Here is a 23,151-nt window from a genome sequence, read left to right as displayed (position 1 = left end):
TTGATTTATTCCATGTACAGTGCAATCCAAAGCACGGTTACACCAGTCCAAGCCCATTGGGCTTAGAATGGAGCAACCCTGCCTTGGATTCGACTGTTAGTCGTTAAAGTGTAGCTGGATTTCGCTTTGAAAACGAGTTTGGGACGCCTTTACTTCTGGCCCTTTAGCCGCTGCTGCCACCCAAGGGTTGCCAACTCCAGGTGAGGAAATTCCTGGAGATTTTGAGAGTGAGCCTGGAGAGCCTGAGGTTTGGGGAGGGGGGATCAGCATGGTATAATGCCATGAAGTGCACCCACTCCCCAAGCAGCTGTAATTCCGGGAAATCTCCCAGGCCCACCTAGAGGATGGCAAGCCTACGCCCTCCCACCTCACTGACCGGTGGCAAAGCGCCCTCCCCGCTCCTGTAGCTCCCGGTGCCGGTGTAGCGCATCCGCCAGCAGCGCCGAGTAAAGGTGCCCGATGTGGGGAGGGCCGTTGGCGTAAAAGATGGGGGTGGAGAGAAGCTGGCGGCCGGGGAAGGAGCCGCCCCGGCTGCCCTCCGGGGCGCGAGAACTCCGCCACCGCGCCGACGGCAGGACAGAGCAGCGCCGCGCGGCGAGGCGCAAAAGCAGCCGCATGGCGCAGACGAGTCGCGCCCGCCGGGAGAAAGAGCGGCCCCGCCTAAGAGCACGGAGAGCGGGCGTCCTAGAGCGCCGCCGCGCGAGAATGCGCCCGCGCGCGGGTGACGCCTGCGCGGAGCCGGCGGACCCTCCCCCTTTCCTGTGGCGAGGGAACGGGAGCGGAGCGGGAGGCGGTCGGCGCTGGCAGCCCCTCACGGCCGTCATGTTCCGGTGCCGCGCAGCTGCTCGGCTGGTGCGGGCGCTCGGCCCAAGGTCGCGGGGTCGGGCGGGCGCAGGTGAGCGGGAGTCTCGGGAGGGGTGGCCTCGAGGGGGAGGAGGAGGGGGAGCTCCCTGGCAGGGCTGCCCTTCAGACTCATCGCTCTTCCCGGCTGCTGAAATGTGGGCAATGGGCGGTGCGTGGCGGATTGAAACAAATAAATCTCAGGTTTTTTTCTAAGTAGGCAAAAAGTGTTCCCCGTCGGCCGCTTTTGATTTTTAGTGATTGCGAAACTTTTCAATCTGTTGCAAACTGGCACAAGCATGATCTTCCGCTGGTCTGCAGCCTCGAGAGCAGAATTAGGTATTCCCCAAGGTCGAGGTTTCAAAGGATAAAGAACGCATAATGCCCTTGTTTGCCTGGAAGTATGGTGTAAGCCATTGTAAATAACATATGTAAAGATTACTTTTCACATAGTTTCAAGTAGGTAGCCGTTTGCGTCTGCAGTACAATAATAGGATTTGAGTCCAGTGGCACCTTAGAGACCAACAAGATTTTCCGGGTATAAACTTCCAAGAATCACAGATCCCTTCTTCAGATACAGCAGCACCTTAAAGACCAACTGGATTTCCAAGTACCCGGATCTTGCTGTTCTATTGCAGACCAACACGGCTCCCCACCTGAAACTATCTTCAGATAATTGTACAAATACAGAGTAAATAACTTGCTCAACATTCTCCCGAATCAACTGGATTGGAAGCAAGTCCAATTTCATTTCAGCTTACTATATCAATATCAAGTGCCCTTACATTCATAAGAATTCTTTATAGTGCCTTGCCTTCTTGAAAAGGGGAGGCAGTGTTGTTTAGTGATTAAAATCTCAGACTAGGGAGACCTGGCTTCAAATCCACAAAGCTCACAGGGTGACCTTGGGCCAGTTGCTCTTTCTCAGCCTAACCTGCATAACACAATAAAATATGACAAAGGTTAAAGATGCTGTGAGGATAAAATAGGAAGAACCGTGTACATTCGCCTGAGTTCCTTGGAGGAAGAGTAGGAGAAAAATCTGATGGATAGAAGTGAAGGAAGTTTGAACATTCCAGCCACAAAGTAAAGCTGTTCTTTCTGACAGTGCCAGAATAGCTATTTTTAAAAAGCCAGTTTGCCCATGCCATATAAAAACTCATCTCTGGTCTTGTCAATAGCATTTTTTAAAAAGACAATTTGGATTGACACTGTTATTAGGATAACAGTAGCAGGACATTAACCTCAGATTAAAAAGACTAGTGAGAAACAAGTTCAGCATTATTGGACTGGGAGAGGTCAAAGCACAGTATAAAAAAATCAGCAACCCCCAAAATATTAGCCTACTGAATCAGCAAATGGAGACCAACATTTGGGATGTTCATACATTAAACTAATTGGGCAGCGCAGAAACAGGGCTGTAGAATTTGTAAAATGATCTGATTTCTAAATTAAAATGCAATATGGTTGCTTTTTCTTAGTAATGATTAAGAAGTATGCCGAGACTGTCAGTTTTATTAAATTAAGGCTTCCCTGATTTTACTTGGAAGTGTCCTAGTGATTTTAATGCAACTACTTGGTGTCCTTAGGACTGGAGGGTTAGTTCCAACTTGTGCCCTTCTCTTTGGTTTTCCACGTCAAGGTTGGAAAATGCAGTTGTAGCCACAAAGGAACAAGTGATGGAAATGCTGGGATATGTCTGGTTTGGCTCTCTGCATCGTTCTCTGTTAGTCACCCAGTCTTAAGCTGAGTTGTGAATTCAAATCCACTGATTTCTATGGGTGTAGTAGATGTGCCTAACTCTGCATAGGACAGAACTGCAAGAATGTTGTGGAGAAACTGCAGGTTACATTTGGGCCGAGGGATTTGCTTATCTGTCACTATGCCATTGAGGATGTTGAAGCATAGCTAAAGAACAAGTTAACCGAACTACATGGCTGATGGATGGTGGTGAACAAAATTTTTTCCATTGATGGAAATGTACCATTTGTAGACATGAATGGGATGTCATATTACAAGGTGTCTAGATCAAACACCAGCAACATCAGCAGAACTAAAGCTCAAGCTTTTTGCTCTGATTTTAAACAGTTAACATTGTCGGCCCGTGCATTGCCAAAGAAGCACATTTCTCTTGTGGCAAAGTTATCAGCTGACTCTGGGCAGCTGAGGCTGACTGCTATGCGTGTTGTCCTGTGAACCTTAAAGCTCCATTTAAATCTGCTTTCATACTTCAGATTTTTATTGGCGTGGAGACACCTAAGTGAGTCAAAAATATATGAAAATGTAACGTGTGAACTAGAGTTTATTCATCTGTTTCTGAGAAGAAGCATGAATTCCAGGTCTGTGCACTTGAAGTTCAGTCCTAAGTGTCAGCTTTTCTCAAGGATACTTTAGTTTTTGCGTGACATTTTCAAATACTTTTCTCCAAGTGAAAGGAGCGGTGTTGTGCTGGCCTAGTCTTTACCTAAGATCAGGAATATGGCAGTCTTGTGTTGAAACTACAAGGTGTAGAGTGTTGGATTGGGTTCAGGAATACCTGGTTCCAATTCCCCGTTCATACACAAAGCTCACTAGGTGCCCTTGGGCCAAATCTCTGTCTCTCAGCTTAATGTTCTTCTCAGCATAGTTAGCTCTGAGAGTTAAACAGGAGGAAAAAGCCCCATAAGTGCTGCTTGGAACTCCTTGGAGAGAGGGTGAGATTTTTTTAAAAAGTGCTTAAAAACTGGGCTCAGCTGTGATGGCATTTCTAATGCCAATTAGAAATGGAGAGTAAAAAAAAATTTTGCGCTGACTTTCATGCGTCTCAGTAACAGTTTTTATGCCAGTGTGTTACGGGGCTCTCAGACAAGTAGCTCGTTCCACTGTCTTGATGATACACTGGTGCCTTTTAAGATCGTTATTGACAATTTTCCCTCCCTAACAAATTGTGTTTTTAGGCAACTTGTTTCAGCGATGGAAAATTCCCTTAGAAGTGCAGCTGAGCAGACAGATGGCTAGCTCTGGTGTTCCTGGGGGCAAAAGCAATAGTGCTGTCCTTGCCCTCCTGGTGGGCTTAACAACTTTAGGAGGAGGGGCCTATGTAAGTAGAAAGGTTTGATGGGGAATGAAAGAGCAATATGTCTCCTGCTACATGGTGGCTCTTCTTTAGCCTATGCTTCTCTTGCTTTCCATCTCTGCTTTTTCTCCCTCCTCCTCTGCGGAATCTTACAGGAATTTTAATGCCCTAAGGGAGCAAACCTAAGAGTGGCTCAAAGATAACTTCTCCTCTCCTTGTTTATGGTTGCTATGTCATCAGAGGGGTGCTTGGTGCGCATACAGAAATTATCCAGCGCTTGGCCTCTTGCCTTAAGTCTGCATGCAAACTGGCTCAGAGTTGTAGCTAATGGTGGTGATTTTTCTTCTGTAGTGTGACACTTGTACATTAAACTGAACATGGATGGACACACAGATGTCATGGATGCCAAATCATGGGCTTAGCTTGAGTTGCCAGTTGATGTCCCTCCAAGATCCAGACGCTAACCCTCCTAGCAGCAGCTGAGACCATCTCTTTCTTCTCCTGTGACTCTGATACACATCTAGTTGTTCTTGGAGAACTGTCATATGCAGATTCTTTAGGTGCAAGAGTTCCCCTTCCATCTTACAGTCGTCTAAAAAGAGGGGCAGCCTACTTTAAAATCACTTCCAAACTAGCAGGACCCATCCAGAGGGTGGAGGAATAAACCTCTTGAGTTTTTACCTGACCTGGCTCTGCAGGAAGCTTTGGTTTACTTCATACCATTGAATCTTAAGTTCTAGGCTCATTTGGCTGCCTTGGTTGAAGCTGCTACATTTCAGAAAGCTTGCCGTGTGCAGAAGCAGACTTAAAAAAACAAAAACAAAAAAGCATCCTTTGCTCAGTGCCTCTTTTCCCTACCAAGCTCAGATTCTGCATTGGTTTCACCAACTGGCCAACTTTTGGAAAGCTTTATTACAATGTTTTTGTTCTACATTATGAAAAAGGAATCTTCAAGACTGCCCCCTAAATTCATAAAATCCACAACATGATTAAAGACATAGTAAAATAATGAAAATAAGTAATAAACACCTCCCCCAAGCCCCAGGAAAAAATGATTCTGAAGGTCTCAGGTTGCAGTCCTAAGGACTCTTTCCAGGGAATAAGCTCAGTTTACTAAAATGGGCATTACTTCTGATTAGATGTGCTTAAGGTTGTTCGTGGAGTAACCTTGTGTGAGTTGCATGTGTGTGGGATGACTGCCTGGGACTGTGGCACTGAAAGTAAGGAAAGTAAGAATCATACCAGTGGGTCCATCAGCCCCAAGCTGGTACTAACTCCCTTGACCAGCAACAGTTGTCTTAGATAACAACTGTGGCCTACCTGAGATTCTTTACCTAGGAAAGCTTTAACTTGAATTTGGGCTTTATACACGCGAAGCACAGTCTGCAATAAAACCAGATTTTAAAAGCGGAAATAGTGAAGATAGGCTAAATGACAGAAAATCTTGTTAAAGGACTTTCTGAACAGAAGGGGCGGGGAACCTTCAGGCATTGTTTTATTGAGATCTCAAGGGATTGAGTTGCATACTGCAGGGCTTGTCATTACTAAGATACAATCACTTACCAAATTAAGTTGGTGTGGGATTCCTAAATGAGGTAGCCACATACCGCACAGGTGGAGATTGCAGGAAAAAGTCTCAATTGTCTTGACTGGCTGAGAAGGACACTTGGAATCGTTTGTGCCTTTTGTGCAACACAAGCTGGTTTCGTCATTGTATTAAGTAAAATTATTAGAACTCCAAGCAAAATAGACAATGGAAAATAGGGGGAAAGTAGAGTTGTTGGATTGCCTACCTAACCATTGCCTATCTGACAAATTTGATGAAATATAAACAATTCCATCTCAAAAGCAAGTGTTCTCTGTCCACCTAAGGTTGCCTATTCCCTAGCTACACGGGGGGAAGCGGTCTCAGCTTCTGAGCAAGGCTTTCTTTCTGAACAGAGAACACTAAATCTGGAGTGAAGGAATAAAAGAGGCCTCCTTTGGTATAAATGAACAAAGCTTCGTCATGTGGTTGAGTCTGGTGGAAGGGCTAGAGCGTTGCACAAGATTAGGAAGACCCGGGTTCAAATACCCGCTCAGCCATGAAGCTTGCTGATCTTGAGCCAGTTGCTCGTTTCTGTGCCTAGCCTACCTCACAGGGCTGTCGCAAGGATAAATTGGAGGAGAATAATGGATGCTGCCCTGAGCTCCTTGGAGGAAGGGTGGGGTAGAAATGTGACTGATGTTGGCATCTTCTGTCCTACAGCCGTGCCAGTTTTGACAAAGAAGGTAACTGTCAAAGCTAGAAACTTTGCTCACCCCAAGACCTGTATAGTCTGGTGTCCTCATTTTAATACCTGGTGCTGTTCTTTTTTTTCTTTCTTTCTTGTGTCTTCTCTTCTCCCCTTGCCTATCTCCGTCTGCAGTTTTGCAGTGTCTGCATCTCAGACCCCCTTCTAGATGGCTAACGTCTCCAGGGGCTCCCAGCAAGGACGGCAGCAGCCTAGTGTACTACTTAATAGTGGGAGGAGCAGTCACAGGGGCAGGCACATATGTAAGAGGCTTACTGTTGTGCTTGATTGTGGGCTGGGAGGGATATGAGCATGGCATAACTGAAGCTTGCGTTTTTGTATGTGTGCTGAGTGAATTAAAATCAGAGGATCCAGTCCTGTGGCAATCTGTCCCTTAATTGATTTTGAAAGGGATGCTGTAAAATCCTGTAGTATTTTCCCCCTCTGTTGATCAGTTCCCAGATATCTTCATGCTTTGGGCTACTAATGGCCACCCCCCCCCCTGATAGCCCATGTAAATTGCAAATGGCATTTTCTTCTCTTCTGTAATACCATGCAGCATATGAAGCTGCCTTGTACTGACTCAAGCTGTCAGTCCATCTTGTCCATGGTTGACTGGCAGCAGCTTTCCAAGATCTCAAGAAGCTGTTTTCCATCCCTGCCTCCTGATGTCCTTTTTCACCATAGGTGCAAGAGACTGAACCTGTGACATGGTAAATTCAGAGTTCTCCCAATGAGAAATGCCCCCTCCTTCCCAGGAGTGTTTAATAGCCACTCCCTTGTTCACATGGGTTTATTGGGACTTTGGAGCCTAAAAGTGAAAACCATGACGAGGAAGGCAACCTTTCCCTTGCTAAGCAAACCTATTCCCTCTTTCCTTAAAGCTTTTCTAGTAACCCAGGAACAGAATTCCAGGCAGTATCCCTATCATTCTAGCTATTATAGACTCTGCAAAATCCTCATGGACAGTGTGATCTAAGCGCATGCTCCTGGTAGTGTTGGATCCTTTGCACAAGTCTTTGGCCTCTGCTTTCCTGACAATCCAGTTTTTCATGTGTGCCTGCTGGTGTTATCTAATTCTCTGTCTCTGGTATTGCTTTGTGTCATCTTAAGGTTAGATTGCTTGCACGCTTTCACTTCTAGCATTCAATACAAGTTGCTGTTCTATTTCCCCTTCCGCTACCCCAGTCCGCCCCTCCCCAGTATACTTGAGATCTTGCTTCTAGCCAAGAGGTAGGCTTTCATCCACTGTAGCATAGAGTTGGGGTTACTGTTCTGAGTTCCTCTGTGTCCCCTCTTGAGAATATCCCTGAATTTACTTTTATTTTAGGAGGAAAGAGTCCAAAACCAAACGAAGCCCACGTACAATTTTGACTTATCCATAAAGCTAGAGTTTGTAAAACCAGGATGTTTTCTCTTGGCGGCAAGTAGTTTTACTGGAAGCCATTTTGAGGATGGGATGGAGGATGCCTGGCCTGAACCCTACTACTGTACCTCAGAGTACTGGCAAATCCCAAAGCCAAATCCGTCATCTCTTCTCCCACATATATCCATCTCATCTCTCTTTTGAGATTTTATTTACCAAATGGAGGCTGTCAAGGAATCAGAAGCGAGAGGAAATAACTGGAAAATCCCCCACCCACTAAATCTTTTCCCTTCAAGATTCTTTAAACTCTCAGGAGCTTTAGTAGGCTGATTTTCTTTCTTCGGCTCTCAGCTGCTGTCAATATTACATTCGTTCTGACATATTTAGTCCTTATCAGACTGAGTTATTTATATTTTTTCTTTTGATTTACAAGACCTATTGTTTCTTGCAAAACTGGGAAGGCCCTTGAGTATGTAGGCTGGCTGTGGGTGGCCTGGTTTTGCTGTTTTTATGATTGGCCCAGAGGCCAGCTGGTTTACTATTAGAATTTAGTGATTTAAAATGTTTCTCTGCAGCTTTTTCCTGCATGCTAACTGTTGTCAGTCTATGAAATCATTCAGTAAACCAGTCTTTAAACGAAAATTAATAATGTTCTAATGAAATAGAAAAAATAAATCTAATACCCTTCAGGGAACCAGATCTGTCAGCAGTTGCTGATTGTTAGATTCGAGTATTTAGTAGTTGCCAAAAGCCTCGGTTTGTAGCAATGTTCCTTTGGAAGGACAGACACTTCCTTCTTTGACTGTCTGCCAAACAGGACCTTTGTGTTCCTCCTTTCAATTCATGCCCAGCATCCTTGCACAGATATATGACCTCATGTAGAGTCTTCCCTGCCAAGCTGGGCAAACTCTGCTTCGTTCCATGGAAATGAAGCATCTTTCCTGAAGTCAGCAAGGAAGACAAAAACCTATTAGCTCACCTCAAGCATGCGATAAACTTGGAAGCTGAGTGTGCCCAGCAAGTGGATGTCATTCATCACCTGTTTGACTCTGTAGGTCTACAGGACACTGAAAGAAGACCGAGAGCGGTACAATGAGCGGGTTGCAGGAATGGGCCTCGGCCACCAGCAGGATACGAAACCTCCAGCAGGTAGGTGTTCAACAGGAGCTGGGGTGTCCCTTGCGAACTTTAGAATGCTGGCTGTCATGTGGGGGTGGGGCCTTCAGGCTATCTGCTTAAAGAAAGATGTCAGTGGAAGGTAAACTAACAAGGGGAGCCCATGAATAAAAGGAGATTTCCCAGCATGTAAGAACAGAAGGCAGGAAGGGGTGCAGTTTTCCTGTCACAGGAAAGCTTAAATGTGCCTGTATCACTGTTTGCAGCATCTCTGTATAATTAGCACGTTGGTCTAATCTGTGTTACGTGAAATGCCTTCTGTTTACCTGCACTTGGGCATCTTGCCAAATTGCATCTTCTCTCTTTTCAAAAGCAGACGCTGCCTCCCAGAGCACAGCAGGTGAGCGAGCGCTTAAAGATGAGCAGAAGCAGGTCTCCGGAGCAGTTAAGCGTTAGTATCCTTTCGGCAAGGTGTGCTGGAAACAAGTTTGTGCATCTGCCAGAAACCAACATCGTGATGGAGGCCAATCAGTTATTCTCCATTTTTGGGTTATAAGAAAGCAAGAGGCGTGCTTGGGGTCTCCTAGGAAAACCCTGCATTTCTGCCCCCTCGGAATGGTTAGCTAGTTACCTAGGAATTGTTTTGATCTTGCTGTGAATCTTATTTCAGTTTCAAATTAGCTTTACATAAGCTGTGAAAAAGTATTCTTCTGGCTCTCTTTGCTTTATGCCAGGAAGCAAACATTTGATGGGCGGGAGGGGGACCAATAAAGCCCACTTAATATGGTTAAAATGTCATGTGTGTGGCAGATTATATAAGATAGAATTCGATAGGTATGCAGGCTTTGTAGAGATGGCCCCCTAAAAAAAGTTAATTACAATTTTAAAACTGCCTGATTTGACCGATACTATATCCATTTGTTATGCTACTTACTCATTTTATAAAGCACTGCAAACAGAAAACTTTCTGCCCCCCAAAAAGCTGAACAGTAGGAACTTCTACCCCGCACCACAGCCAGCCAGGAAATGAGTGCAGATCCAGGACAGCGACCAAAAGGCTTGAGTAGGCATCACCATTACCTTTTTACAGTGCAATCCTGTGTACAGTTACTCCTGTCTAAGTCCCTTGAAGTCAGCGAACTTAATCTGGAGTAACTCTACACAGGATTGCACTGTCCACCTGGCATTTTTAGGCTGCTGTCCTAAGAATATAGCTGACTTATGGCAACCCCTAGTGGGGTTTTCATGGCAAGAGACCAACAGAGGTGATTTGCCATTGCCTATCTCCGCAACCCTGATCTTTCAATTACTAACCGAGGCTGACCCTGCTTAGCTTCTGAGATCTGACAAGATCAGGCTTACCTGGGCTATCCAGGCTAGGGCTTTCTGAGAGTAAGCTCCACTAAATAAAATGGAACTTATCTTCAACTAGATCTGTTTAGGATTGTGGTGGGTTTTTTTTTGGACTGGCCACCATTCTTCCCTAAGGGTTCTCTGCATGCAGCGGGGAGCTTGTGTGCATCTCAGGCTTTGTTCATGGGGAATAATAATTCCTAGGAGTGGAGCAGGAGCTCTTCCCACATTGGCAAACTACTCCCTGACAGTAATGGTCGTTCTTAAGGTGCAGCATTCACAGGCAGGCTGTCCTTCTTTCCTTCCGCTGTGAAGATTTTCATGTGCTCCCCGACTGAGTAGTGGCTTAGACACAGTGGCATTGTGTGCATGAGAAGAGAAACCTTCTTAGTTGTTGTGGCAGATGGTCCTTCCCGTAGATGTATTGCTGACTCTGTAAGGTGCCATCTCCAAATGCCAGCAGGAATGGGGTGTGTGCGTGTGCAGAGGAAAGTCTTTTTTGGGGGGGGGGAATAGTGCTGCAAACAGGCAGTCTCTTCATTCAAACCTTGTGTGTGCCACCGAAGGCCTTGGGCAAGTCCTGCTGCATCTCAAGCCTCCAGCTGCAGTGTGATAATGCTGATCTCGCAGGGCTGTTGTGATCAGAGGAATGTACCTGAAGCCCTTTGGGTACTTGTGCTATATAAATACGTAGTGCTGTTCTTGCTTCCCCATACAGAGAAATTAAAACTCTGTTGTTCTTTTTCCCTGCACGTGTTTGGGAGAACTCGGGGGTGCCTTTGGGCAGGCAGCCTTTACTTTCTCTCATTTTGCCTGTCTCTTGCAGCCGCAGAAGCAGAGACCGGCACTCGCTCAGAATGTCCATCCCATGCCCCTTACCTGCTCATTGGTGGAGGCACTGCTGCCTTTGCTGCCGCCAGATCCATCCGGGCTCGGGATCCTGGTGCCAGGGTAAGTGAGCGAGCGCAGTACAGAAACTTTGCTGTAGAGCAATTCCCGTGTAAGCCCTAGCCGATGCTTGAGTTTTGATTGAGACTCTGAATTGGGTATTTACCCTGCTTGAAAGGTGCTGATTGTGTCTGAAGACCCTGAGCTTCCGTACATGCGGCCCCCGCTTTCCAAAGAGCTGTGGTTTTCTGAAGACCCGGAGGTCACGAAAACTCTGCGGTTCAAACAGTGGAACGGGAAAGAGCGGAGGTTAGTTGGTTTCCAGTTCCTCCTTTCTGCCCAAATGGGAATTGATTGGGAGGGTGTTGGGGGTTTATGAGTCAGGCAGGAGCTGCTGCCCTTCCTACAGGTGGTCGGTATTTGTATTTTAAATTAATTTTAAAACTTCTCTCCCGCTTGAAGGATCAAAATTAAAGGGTTCTGAAGGCAGCTTTACAAATCAGAAGTGAGCACAGCACAACTGAGTTCAGCTACCAACCAGCTAAAGCACAGTTAATTAAACCTAATCAGTAACAGCCACCCATCTTAAGCAGCAAGCATTTTGTCCATAGGAGAAACATTTTTACCAGCTTTCAAAAGGTCATCATGAGTAGATTCCACCAAGAAGGTGCCACCAGAAAGAAGGCCCCTATTCCTGCCAGCTATCTGCCAAGTTTCATACAGAGGAGAGGTGGGGCACTTGGAGCTCAGCAGCCTACAGTGGTAGAGAGACCTGCCTCACAGGGCTGTTTTGAGGATGAAAGGGCGGAGACCAGTGTAAACAGCATTGGGGGGGAAGGTGGGGTATAAATGAAGTAAATAAAATGTGGGAAGAAGCTGACAGTGGTGTCTTTGTTATCTCCCCCCGCACCCAGTATATACTTCCAGCCAGCTTCTTTCTACGTCCCTGCTTGTGATCTGCCTTACATAGAGAATGGTGGTGTGGCTGTCCTCTCTGGAAGGAAGGTAAGTGTGTCGGTGATTATAATAGTTGAAATACTACCCTTTAATATCAGTAGTCCAAGCCTAGGAGTCGAGGCATTGGGGTGGGGAATCACGGTTGTTGGCATTCTCTGTGGTGGCCCCCACCTTATGGAATGGGCTGCCTCAAGAGGTCAGGGAAGCTCCTCCTCTCCTGGCTTTCTGCAAACTGTACAAAACTGAATTACTCAAGGCAGGGCTTTTTTCCCTGGGAAAAGAGGTGGTGGGACTCAGTGGGTTGCCCTCAGAGAAAACGGTCACATGGCTGGTGGCCCCGCCCCCTGATCTCCAGACAGAGGGGAGTGTAGATCGCCCTCCGCGCCGCTTCAGTGCCGCTTCAGCGGTGTGGAGGGCAATCTAAACTCCCCTCTGTCTGGAGATCAGGGGATGGGGCCACCAGCCATGTGACCGTTTTCAAGCGGTTCCGGAACTCCGTTCCACCGTGTTCCTGCTGAAAAAAAGCCCTGACTCAAGGGCTTTTTACATAGGTAATAGGACCGTGCTGTAAAGGAATGGTTTAGAGATGCGCGTAACCCGCCTTGAGTCTTAGTGAGAAAGACTATAAATAATAAAAAATAAAAATAAAAAGAGATGGCGAGGATAAATGATGGAATGGCAGTAAGCTGTATTTTATAAATTAGCATTAGTCAAGGGGTTTCCTGCTTTTTGGTTCATGGCTGAGAAGGCAGAAATATTTATACTGGCACATATGGGCCAATGTGGTATAGTGGTTAGAATGTGGGACTATGATCTGGTTCAAAACCGCACTCTACCATGGATACTTGCTGGGAGACCTTGGGCTAGACATGCTTTCTCAGCCTAACCTACCCCACAGGATTGTTGTGAAGATAAAATGGAGGAGGAGAATTATGTAAGCCACCTTGGGTACGGATTGAGTAGGGCTGCCAGCCTCCAGGTGGTAGCTGAAGTTCTCCTGGAATTACAACTGATTTCCAGGTGACAGATACCAGTTCCCCTGAAAAAAATGGCTGCTTTGGAAGTTGCACTCTATGGAATTATACCCACTGCGGGTCCTTCCTCAAACTCCATCCTCTCCAGGCTCTGCCCCTGAAATCTCCAGGAATTTCCCAACCCAGACCTGGCAATCCTAGGATTGAGGGAAAAGATGAGGAATAAATGAAGTGCCCTGACCTGGGTAGCCAGGTGAGCCTGATCTCGTCAGATCTCAGAAGCTAAGCAGGGTCGGCCTTGGTCAGTCATTGGATGGGAGACCTCCAACAAAGACCAAGGCTGCAGAGGCAAGCAATGGCAAAACACCTCTGTTAGTCTCTGGCTTTGAAAATCCCAGCAGGGGGTCTCTATAAGTCAGATGTGAGTTGAGGGTACTCTCCGCCATAGATGAAGTAAATAAATATGTTCCATAGCAGAGGTGCTGGTACTCATAACGAGCTACGGGTACTCTGCAAAGTGATGCCAGTACTTCATACTGGTGCCGGCTGCCTGAAAAATAGTCATGTTCCCTAGGTACTAACTCCCAAGAAGTCTTCTATAAAATATTATATAGGTAATATTGCCCCCCAATATGATTACAGAAAATGTAAGGAAATTTTTTGATGTCTGATGAAAAAGGCAAGTATTACTTTTTCATTTTTTGTGATCTGTGTGTGCTCGTTCATTGTAAAAAATGGATATTCCTGACTTTTTGTTAATGCACAAGTCAGCCAAAAGTAGTATAAAAACAAAACCATAAAATCATTTCAATCAAAATAAAAAAATTAAAATAGTGAAATCACTGATCAAATTTAATTCCAAGAAGCAACAGCTGACTATATTAGAATCCTAAAATAGCAGTATAAAATATCAAGCAATAAAACCATCATAATATATAAAATTGTGGAAAGCCATACCACCATAAAATGTCAAACAGTAAACCATCAAAGTATAAGCAATATATAATGATAGCAGTAGAGCGTAAAAAGCAAAAGGTTGCATAAACTTTGTTCGCCTTGTGCCAGTGTTCAGTTGTATTTGAAAAATATGGTAATAGCTGCTCAGAATAATGGTGCATATGACATTGTAGTCCTGTTAGGCAATCTTTAAAAAGCAGTGTTAAAATACAACATAGTTATATGGGCAATTGCCTGGTTGCTTGTGTGTCTTTTATTAGCAAAGTTATCTGAATCAGGTAACACAACACGAAGTCTGGACGCATAAACTGTGTGATATTCTTTACAGAGTGAGGGCTGTGAGTATTTGTCTGAGGAGAGACAATAAACTATTGGGAAACTGCCCCTGTCCTCTGATCCTTGCCATCCAGGAAAGCAACGGGCTTCTGCCATCCAATTCCCTAATCCTTTTCTTTATCCCCCCCTCCCTTTTATTTATTTATTAATTTTATTTATTTATTTCAAATTTGTATTCCGCCCTCCCTGCGAGCGGGCTCAGGGCAGATAACAACATATTAAAAATACAATTAAAAATTCATGTTCATTAAAAACAACACATTTAAAACAGGATGGTGGACAGCCTTCACAGGGAGGGTTAAGATTTATATACCTCTTTTTTCCAGGACAGCGGAGACCCAGCCTCAGCCATATGCCTGGCGGAACAACTCTGTCTTGCAGGCCCGGCGAAAAGATAGTCGGTCCTTAAAGATCAACAACATTTATTCCTACAGGAACTTACATGAACCAGAGTTCACTTCTTCAGATGCATATTAGAGGGAAATAATATTGCTTATACATGTGTGCACAATGACTAATGAAAGCTCCTGCTGTAATTAACGTTGTTATTCTTTAAGGTGCCATTGGACTTCTGTTTTAGTTTCCTCTCCTGTGTAGTCACTGGTCTGGTAGCTCTTCAGATGGCAGAGAGCGCAGGAGGGCAAAGTAAAAGAAATGCAATGGTAATCAGTCAGAGGAGAAGGATTTAGAAAGAAATAGGCGTGGCTCTGCTTCAGATAATAGATTTTCGTTGGGAAGAGCAGCGGAGAAAGTGGCACACCGACTTAGCCGCAGAAGCCCTGCGCTGGCTGCCTTGGTGTCTTGAGAAATGTTACTGCTTCAAAGGGCACATGCTGATAGCTCTTTGATGCTGTTCCAAACTGGAAGCAGTAATCTGGAGTAAGGGTTGCTGTAATGATTTCAAGTAAATGTGTGCATGTGTCTTTAAATGCTTGGTGTGATATAGGTGAACAGTGGGGTTGAAAGAGGGATGAGTGAGTGATATGATTGGTTGATGACTGAGAGGGTGGGTGGAGTGAAGGCAGTTTGAGACTGAGAGTGGAGAAAGAACATTCAGTCAGGGAAAGAGAGGCCAGCTGTGTGCTGCCTGAGCAGGTTTAAGTATTATTGAGAGAAATACAACCTGTGTGGAAACCTGAACTGAGTATGTTTGTAAAAGAACATTGTCAGGGAACACCAGGCAAACTGTGTGTGAAGCCTTAGAAAAGATCTGTGTGAATGGGTTTAAGTGAAGTAACTTTAAGAATTGAGGACTACTCTTATGAAACTGATAAGCTTCTTGGAAAAATAAAAGTTTACTTTGTTTTTGTTATATCCCAGAGTATCTGTCATTGCTATATCCCATTCCTATCCTGAGGGCCACATAGAACCACGAAGGAGCCTGACGCTTGGGCACGTTACTAAAGGGAAAATTTAAATAAAAATAAAAATATAATATTCCTAGTGGCAGCAATCTACCCAGAGGGTGTAAGGGAAAGATTAAAGGCAAAATCTACCTAAGAGAAAGAAAGGGGTCGTAACAGTTGCCTTCATGCCAAGGCTGCAGAGGACATCTCTGAATAAGACCCTCCACGAGAGACATGAGCCTGTGATTTTCCTTTCAGGTGGTCCACATGGATGTCCGAGGCAATGTAGCGAAGCTGGATGATGGCACACAGATCTCCTATGACAAGTGCTTGATTGCCACAGGTGAGGGTGCAAGACTTTGTCTTTTGCCAGGAGATCGAGGAGGAAGCTGGAGTGACTTGGGGTCTTCTGAATGCGATCTTGGAATCTAAATTCTGAATTCTAGGCGGTTCTCCGAGGAATCTTCCTGTGATCGAGAGGGCAGGCAAAGAGGTGCTGCAGAGGCTCACGCTGTTCCGGAAGGTAATCCTGAACCGGGTGGGTGGGGAACCTCCTTGTGATGGTTTACCCACCAAATAAGATAATCTGTTGCTCTGGATAGCTGCACAGTCACTGAAGTAAGGCCAATTATCTCGGCTGATGAAAGCTTTTCATGAGCCTTGTATTGCAACCAATACAAAAGGAGACATGGTCCCTGGTTCCTTTTCCTACTCCCTGGCAGCTTTCTTTTAATATGAAGCACAATCAGAGTGCATGATGCTTTAGAGGTCCCTGATCCCGAAGAGCCTGCAGTCTAAAACGGGTGCTCAGAAAGAGTTGTGAGCTCAAGCTCTTCTGCAAGTGCATCACTCCTGCTACTGACCAAGACAAAGGAAACAGGACGCCTCTGCACTTCTCCTTGCAGATCGATGACTTCCGCTCACTGGAGAAAATTTCCAGAGAAGTTAAATCGATCACCATTATCGGCGGCGGCTTCCTGGGTAGCGAGCTGGCTTGTGCTTTGGGACGAAAGGGTGAGTGTGACTGTCTGGTTGATGGTGGGAGGCCTAGGCTTAAACAGCTGCTCAGCCGTAAGGGGAACGGGTAAGCCAGTTCTGCTGTTCCCCTAACCCACAGCGGAGAGTAGCCGTTACTGATGAAGAAAGCCAGAATCATAAAGTATTCTGAATGTAGAACAAGAAATAAGGTTATCTTCACTTGTATTGACGGGGACAATCATCCCGACAGTGTGTTTTTCTGCACTTTAAAAGCCTGCAATAATTTTGTGACCTGTAAATCACGTTCATGAAAGATGGATTTTCTGCTACTTTTGGTTGTGGGAAAGGGGGCGAGGCACTGCACAGACTGTTGAAAAACGTGGCTGCTTGGAAAGCTTATTCTGTTCCTTGCTTTGAAATTTCACCAGGCTTCACACAGTCGTGCCCCTCACTGCAGAAACTTGCTTTTGAAACAAGCAAAAGTGAAGATTCTCATCATGCTCAGTTCTGAACCTTGTACTAAATTCCACACTTGCGTGGCATCATTGTACAATACACAGAGCTCTGTCAACAGTCCGGCTTTGTCATTTCTGACTAGCAGCTGATCTTGGCCAATGTTCCCTCCCAGCACTGTGTGGTATAACTGAAGACTTCAGACCCATATAATACGTGCTCAGTCTCTAGAATGAAGCCCCTCCCCACTACAGATGGCAAACGCTTTCTTGCTCTTATGAGCCTTTACTCTAATGCATAGAAGACGAGCAACAACACCCCTACATCTCTTTAGCTTTTTCTGACTCAGCTTTAAGCATGGACTTATGTAAACTGGAAATGTTGCTGGCAAATTGGCAATAAGTGCAATTTTATATTATACAACTTGGTTGATCTTAACGGGGACTTGCCAGATTGATACTGTTTGGCTGGTGTCAGAAGACCTTCACTGGCTTTCACTTCATTTCTGGGCACAGCTAAAAATGGGTGCTTTGTGTGTTTTGACTCGCGTAGCCCTTTAGTGGCCTGGGGACCAAGTTATCTGAAGGATCAGCAACTCTTGATGAACCTGTCCCTGCACCAAGATGCAGCTGAGACCCTGCTCTGGGCGCATTAGGGGTGACTACTGGGGGCAGGACCTTCTCTTTCATGGCACCCTGGATATGCAACAGTCTGCCTGCTGTTGTGAAAATTGCCCTGCTGTCCTTTTAAGTACTGAATGGAAGCTGTCCTAAGTTTTAGCAGGGTATCATTATGAAGCTATTAGCAGTTTTAATGTGATATTTAATTCTTGCTGATGCTTGGTCTTTTATAATGCGTTGTGTTTTAATTGCGTACATAAGCAGTCTTGTAGACTCTTGATAAAAGGTGATGTAGACATCTTGACAATCTTTAAAACACAGCACTCATGAGCAATTGCTTGTTTTGTATAGATCAGGGAAAAGAAGCTACGGGGGAGACCTTTGGTCTCCATTTCTCCTGCCCCTGGGTCTATCATTGGAATTCCTGCTTTCCCCCCTCCTGCTTCTGAAACTTTTCCAGGTTCTGCTTATCTATTTTGTAAGCTTCTCTGTGCAGTATTAGAGTTAGAATTGTGTGGGTTAAGTCAGCCATCTCAGTCTGATGAATTCGGCACATCTAGAAAAGCCGTTTGGGAAGCCTGGACTTCACAGGCCTGGCTAAGCTCTCTTTCTTGGATACTGTTGCATACGTGTGTCCTGGGGAAACTGAGCAGAAAGTGGCAAAATGAATGGGAAGTTTGTTGAGCATGATTAAAAACTCTCTCAGGCCTATAGAGGGCCCTGCTTCCTATTATTGCATGCCTCCGTTTGCTTGGCCTTGGCTGTGGCTGGCCTAATCTCTTGCCTTGGCCTGGCCAATAGTATAAGCTCTCCGGTTTCCTTTGCAGCGCAGTCAAAAGGCCTGGAGGTGATCCAAATGTTCCCGGAGAATGGCAACATGGGAAAAGTCCTTCCTGAGTACCTGAGCAACTGGACCACAAGCAAAGTGCGCCGAGGTAAGGCCCCTTTCTGCCCTCTGCTGCTCAGACTCTCGGCTTCAGGCATCTCTTTGCACGTCAGCCTGAGATCCTGGCTGAAGCACAGCTGAGGCTGCCTCATATCCTCGACAGAATGTCTTCATCAAGGGGCATCTTAGAGGCATCTCTCTGTTTTGCGGCTGTTGTGAGATAGGAAGCATGTCTGTGATTTGGTCCCTGTGTGTGTCTGGGAAGGACCCTGCTGATCCTTGAAAATTCAGCATCTTTCTTTCTGACTTACAGCATATCGAAGGTTTATTTGAAATTGGACTGCATCATTTAGTCAGATAATCTGTCAAACTGGTCAATTTAAGAAGCTGATCCTCATGAACCGGGAAGCAGACGTCTTAAATTTTTTAAAAAAAATATGAGTACTTAAAAACCACAGGTGGAAGGCACCATCTTAGAAGAGGTATTCTTCCCTCTGCCACACAAGAAGGAATGCCTCTTCTACGACGGTGCCTGCTGGAACTTGTGCACTAACAGCATTTCAGAAGCACAGGATAAAAGCACCACCATTCATGGAAATTGTGGAACATCTAAAAACTTTTGTCTCCTTTTTCTTCAGAAATCCTCATCTTGTCCATGTACAAATTGAAGCAGATTTAATAGACTAAAAAAACTTCTTTAATTGGGCAACAGCATTTAATTTACTTCATTTATACCCCACCTTTCTCCCCAGTGGGGCCCAGAGCAGCTCACATCATTTTCCTCTCCTTCATTTTATCTTCACAACAACCCTGTGAGGTAGGTTAGGCCAACCGGCTAACTTCTCACGCTTCCTTCGGAGTAGTTCCAGCTGCTGTGTGCTCAGTCCAAAGGCACCGTCAGCATCACACCTTCCTTCACTCGCGACTGTGACTCAAGTAGCCTGTCTGTCTCTCCGTTAGTTGAGATGCTTCTCCCTGTGGCTCCGCATTGCAACCTCTCACCTAACTGGCGGATGAAGGCAGATGCAGCCAATACTTCATTTTTACAGTCCTCTCTGACTAGCCTGCCAAACTTTTTCCTGTTAACATCACTGCCAAATCTCATTCCCTGCCTCTCCAGTGGCTGTTTGGCATCCTGGTTGTAACCACATTTTTTTCCCAGGGCTACATCTGTGCACGCTGTTAGGAAGCATAGTAGACCGTCTGGTCCCTGCAAACTCCTCAGAACAGGAAGTGTGTGTGTGTGAACCGATGATGGGCAGTGCACTCACCTGCACTACAGTTCAGTAATGAGTGTGTTGCCCTGTGGCTTTGCTTGGGGAGCAAGACTGGATGTGGCCTGGCCTAATCTCTTGCATCTTGGTTTTCTCTCTGGCATCTGTTTCATGAATGGTGCTGCTTTTATCCTGTGCTTTTGAAATGCTGTCAGTAAAATGGATCTGTGATTGTGATGCCGGCTCCCACTTGGAGTGCAATCTTTGAGTCTTCTGCCTGGCTGTGCCATTTGGGAGCAAAGCAGTTCGTGACCCACTGGCCCCGTCTATGGGGAAACTTTGTGTGTTGGCCTCTTTAACGCTGTTCCTCAGGCTGCAGCTGTCATCTGTGTTTTATTTTCAGAGGGGGTGAACGTGATGCCCAATGCAGTTGTGAAGTCAGTGTCTGTCTCTGGGAACCGGCTGCTTATAAAATTGAAAGACGGAAGGAAAGTGAGTATGGTGCAGCCATAAAGATGGGTCCACTTCTCTTTTGCCCTATGTGAACCAGAAGGAAGGAAGGAGTAAATCCATTTGTGTGTGCGTGTCTTATCTCTTGCTCAGGTGGAGACAGATCACATTGTGGCAGCTGTGGGTCTGGAGCCCAGCATGGAGTTGGCAAAGTCAGCTGGCTTGGAGGTGGACTCTGACTTTGGGGGCTTCAGGGTTAATGCAGAGCTGCAGGCCCGCTCCAATATCTGGGTGGTAAGTAGTGATGGAGGAAAGGTGGGACAGATAGACATGGGTGGCATTCTTCTCTCTTTGCGTAAATGGGATAGGCAGGTGGTGAAGAAATTGAGGGCAGCAACGTTCAGATTAGAAGCCTTGGGTGTGAGATTGGGTTTGTCCTCGCGTTTGGAATCCAATGTGAGGACAAACCCAATTCTTTTAAAGGAATTTGAAAGAATCTAGGATCCCATTTGTTAGTAGGTTTCTATACTCATGATGAACCCACAGGTAGCTACTGCTAAGAAACTAGAACAAGAGTGAGACTGGATTTCTAGTTGTCATGGGTGAGGTGGGGCAGCGTTGTTCCACCCTGGTTTTGGTCCCTCTTCATGCCCGTTTCACCTCTTTGCTCCTGGGCCCATTACGTGCTGTTGCTCAAACATTCTGAGGAGATTCCACTTTGCTTTCCTCGGTTGAGGATCGAAAGTGCTGAGACTTGAAGCTGCAGTCAGCTTCCCAGAGAACTGAGCAGCCTTTCCTCTGGAGTATTTTGTTCGTTAATTTGGTTCTTGCTGTGGCTCTTTTTAAGGCGGGGGATGCTGCCTGCTTCTATGACATCAAGCTGGGAAGGCGACGTGTAGAGCACCACGATCATGCCGTTGTGAGTGGAAGGTTGGCGGGAGAAAACATGACCGGTGCGGCAAAGCCGTATTGGCACCAGTCCATGTTCTGGTAAGGTGATTTGTTTGTTCTACCTTCCCTCGGCAGCCTAACTTAGCATATGTTATATCAGCGCCCTGCAGCAGCCACCCCAAAAAGCACAAAGCACGGAGGAGCCCAGTTGTTGCTCTTCACAGCAAGCCCCATTCCAGAATACCAAGTCAGGCACCTTTCATCAGCTCCTGCCTCCGCCGTTAGAGAGTTAGCCACTGCAGTCAGGGTTGCATCTATTCCAGAGCACTGGTGTTCGACATGGGATCGGTCATCTATCCCAAATAGCTGGGCTTTTATTTCATTCGTGAGCGGGGCTTCTGGATCCTAGACTAAAGACATCCTCTGGATTGATGTAACTGACTGCATAAACTTACATATGAATGAAATAAAGGCTCTGAGCCAGCTTTCTTTGTGGGTGGTGCCAGTGTGTGCCGCAGCAGGTAACATCATAGGAGACACATCCCTTTTTCTGTGAGAATGGGGAATGGCTGTTCCAGGATGCTGCCTGCCATCCGTGGTGTTTTAAGAGTCCTTAGAAGGAAAATTTGTAGGCTTTCTTATCAAAACATAGCCTATGTTAAATTACTCCTTAAGCTGAAATTGCAGTATTAGGACACAGTGTCTTGGGACGGAGTTATCTGCCTTTGTCTGTATTAGAAAAGAAAAACAAACTCCCCTGGATTTCTGAGCTAATTCTCCCTATTCTATTTGGCTGGTTCTTAGGAGCGACCTTGGCCCTGACGTGGGCTATGAGGCGATTGGGCTCGTAGACAGCAGCTTGCCCACTGTGGGAGTATTTGCTAAAGCAACAGCAAAGGACACCCCAAAATCTGCAACGGAGCAGTCAGGTGAGGCTGCAATCCACAGTTATCAAAGGGCTGTTGGTGAACATACTTAGTGATTTTGAGGAGCCCAGGCTGCAGAAGATGCACGTCTCATTTCACGTGAACAGGTTTTGACTTCTTAGCCAGTGCTGAAGATAATCAACATATGTGCGAGGGTGAGAGATGTCCACAGGCTCCATGAGGCTCTCATGTGCGTGTGTATGTGTGTTGCAAACCAGAACATAGTTTAAGGAAGCGTATTTATAGTTGCTATAAATTGTGGACATCAGCAAATGAGAATCGGAAACCAAGGGTCAAAGAGGGTTTGGAAAGAGTGGTTTGTAGTAGTGGTGACTTGGCAAGCCATAGCCGCAGCTGGTATCTTGCTTCTGGGAAGCTGCTTTACAATGGAGAAGGAAAGAACAGTGAGAGAATGGGAAATGACGTAAGACTAGTAAGCAGCAAGAAACCATGATTTGCTGGTTGGGTTTCCCAACTTTCGAACATGCTAGTTAAGTGTTCAGGTAGTGGTAGGTGCAAACAATGTTTGTCGCAGTGTCCAAACTGAGCTTGTGTGTGCTTACCCTAGGAACTGGAATCCGGTCTGAAAGCGAAACCGAGACGGAAGCCTCAGAACTCAAGGTCTCGGCAGCTTCCCCTTCCACTTTACAGGTGCCACAACAGGGCGAGGATTACGGCAAAGGAGTTGTTTTCTACCTCAGGGATAAAGTAGTGGTGGGAATTGTGCTATGGAACATCTTCAACAGGATGCCAATTGCTCGAAAGGTCTGTGTTTGTGTGTCTGTGTTGCAGGGGGGATGGGGGTTGTTGGTAGAATGGGTCTTGATGCCGGCAGGAGCAGTAAGTTTGTAAAACAGTGCTTTGGGAAGGCAACAGCTTGGTGGGCTTATGTTCCCCGTGGCTGCTGGTGGAGATTGGAAGCTTTAGGGGAGAGACGCTCAAGGCTAAAGATGCTTGCTGTTTTTCTCTCTCTTGCAGATCATTAAAGATGGGGAAGAACATGCTGACCTCAATGAAGTTGCAAAGCTCTTTAACATCCACGAGGACTGAATAGGGGCAGCCCGTGCCCTCCGGCTAAGATGTGGCTGGAAGCAGCAGAGGGAGGGGGTGGGCAACTGTTGCAGGCACTGTGAGCACTTCCAGTTGTGTGCCCCCCTGCCCCCGAATATGTGTGAATGTTTGTAATGGCCCAGAGCTGTGTTTGCATCATGAATAAAACCCAATTAACATTCTAAGTTAAATCAAAGCCTGTGAGACCTGGTTTGGGCCTTT

General features: G+C 45.9%; 1 protein-coding gene across 3 annotated transcripts; it reads left to right on the top strand.

Annotated features, from left to right (window-relative positions):
- Window positions 1–467: 467 nt before the first annotated feature.
- On the top strand, window positions 468–23,114 carry AIFM1 (apoptosis inducing factor mitochondria associated 1). Of its 3 annotated transcripts, none has more exons than XM_054996120.1 (17): window positions 468–895; window positions 6,304–6,431; window positions 8,590–8,683; window positions 9,024–9,050; window positions 10,830–10,954; window positions 11,070–11,200; window positions 11,806–11,896; window positions 15,720–15,804; window positions 15,908–15,984; window positions 16,367–16,475; window positions 18,340–18,447; window positions 20,016–20,104; window positions 20,216–20,356; window positions 20,910–21,052; window positions 21,758–21,882; window positions 22,448–22,644; window positions 22,858–23,114. In XM_054996120.1, exons 1-17 carry the CDS (start codon window positions 487–489, stop codon window positions 22,927–22,929), a joined length of 2,151 nt encoding a protein of 716 aa, XP_054852095.1. In that variant the 5' UTR covers window positions 468–486; the 3' UTR covers window positions 22,930–23,114. The 3 variants fall into 3 exon arrangements, with proteins under 3 accessions (XP_054852095.1, XP_054852094.1, XP_054852093.1); XM_054996119.1 differs by lacking the exon at window positions 6,304–6,431 and adding an exon at window positions 3,777–3,919 and having other exon boundaries at window positions 469–895; window positions 9,027–9,050; XM_054996118.1 differs by lacking the exon at window positions 6,304–6,431 and adding an exon at window positions 3,777–3,919 and having other exon boundaries at window positions 469–895.
- The last annotated feature ends 37 nt before the right edge of the window (window positions 23,115–23,151 follow it).

This window comes from Eublepharis macularius, chromosome 13 (genome assembly GCF_028583425.1).
Source record: "Eublepharis macularius isolate TG4126 chromosome 13, MPM_Emac_v1.0, whole genome shotgun sequence".
Classification (NCBI taxonomy): Eukaryota; Metazoa; Chordata; class Lepidosauria; order Squamata; family Eublepharidae; genus Eublepharis; species Eublepharis macularius.
The sequence above is the reverse complement of the archived record's forward strand: the minus strand, read 5'-3'. Positions and strand labels throughout refer to the sequence as shown.

Coding starts and splice junctions, on each gene's coding strand:
- AIFM1 (XM_054996118.1), top strand. CDS start 487: ATGGGGGTGGAGAGAAGCTGGCGGCCGGGGAAGGAGCCGCCCCGGCTG. Junction 20,105..20,215: donor AATTGAAAGACGGAAGGAAA/GTGAGTATGGTG, acceptor TCTCTTGCTCAG/GTGGAGACAGATCACATTGT. Junction 21,883..22,447: donor ATCTGCAACGGAGCAGTCAG/GTGAGGCTGCAA, acceptor TGCTTACCCTAG/GAACTGGAATCCGGTCTGAA.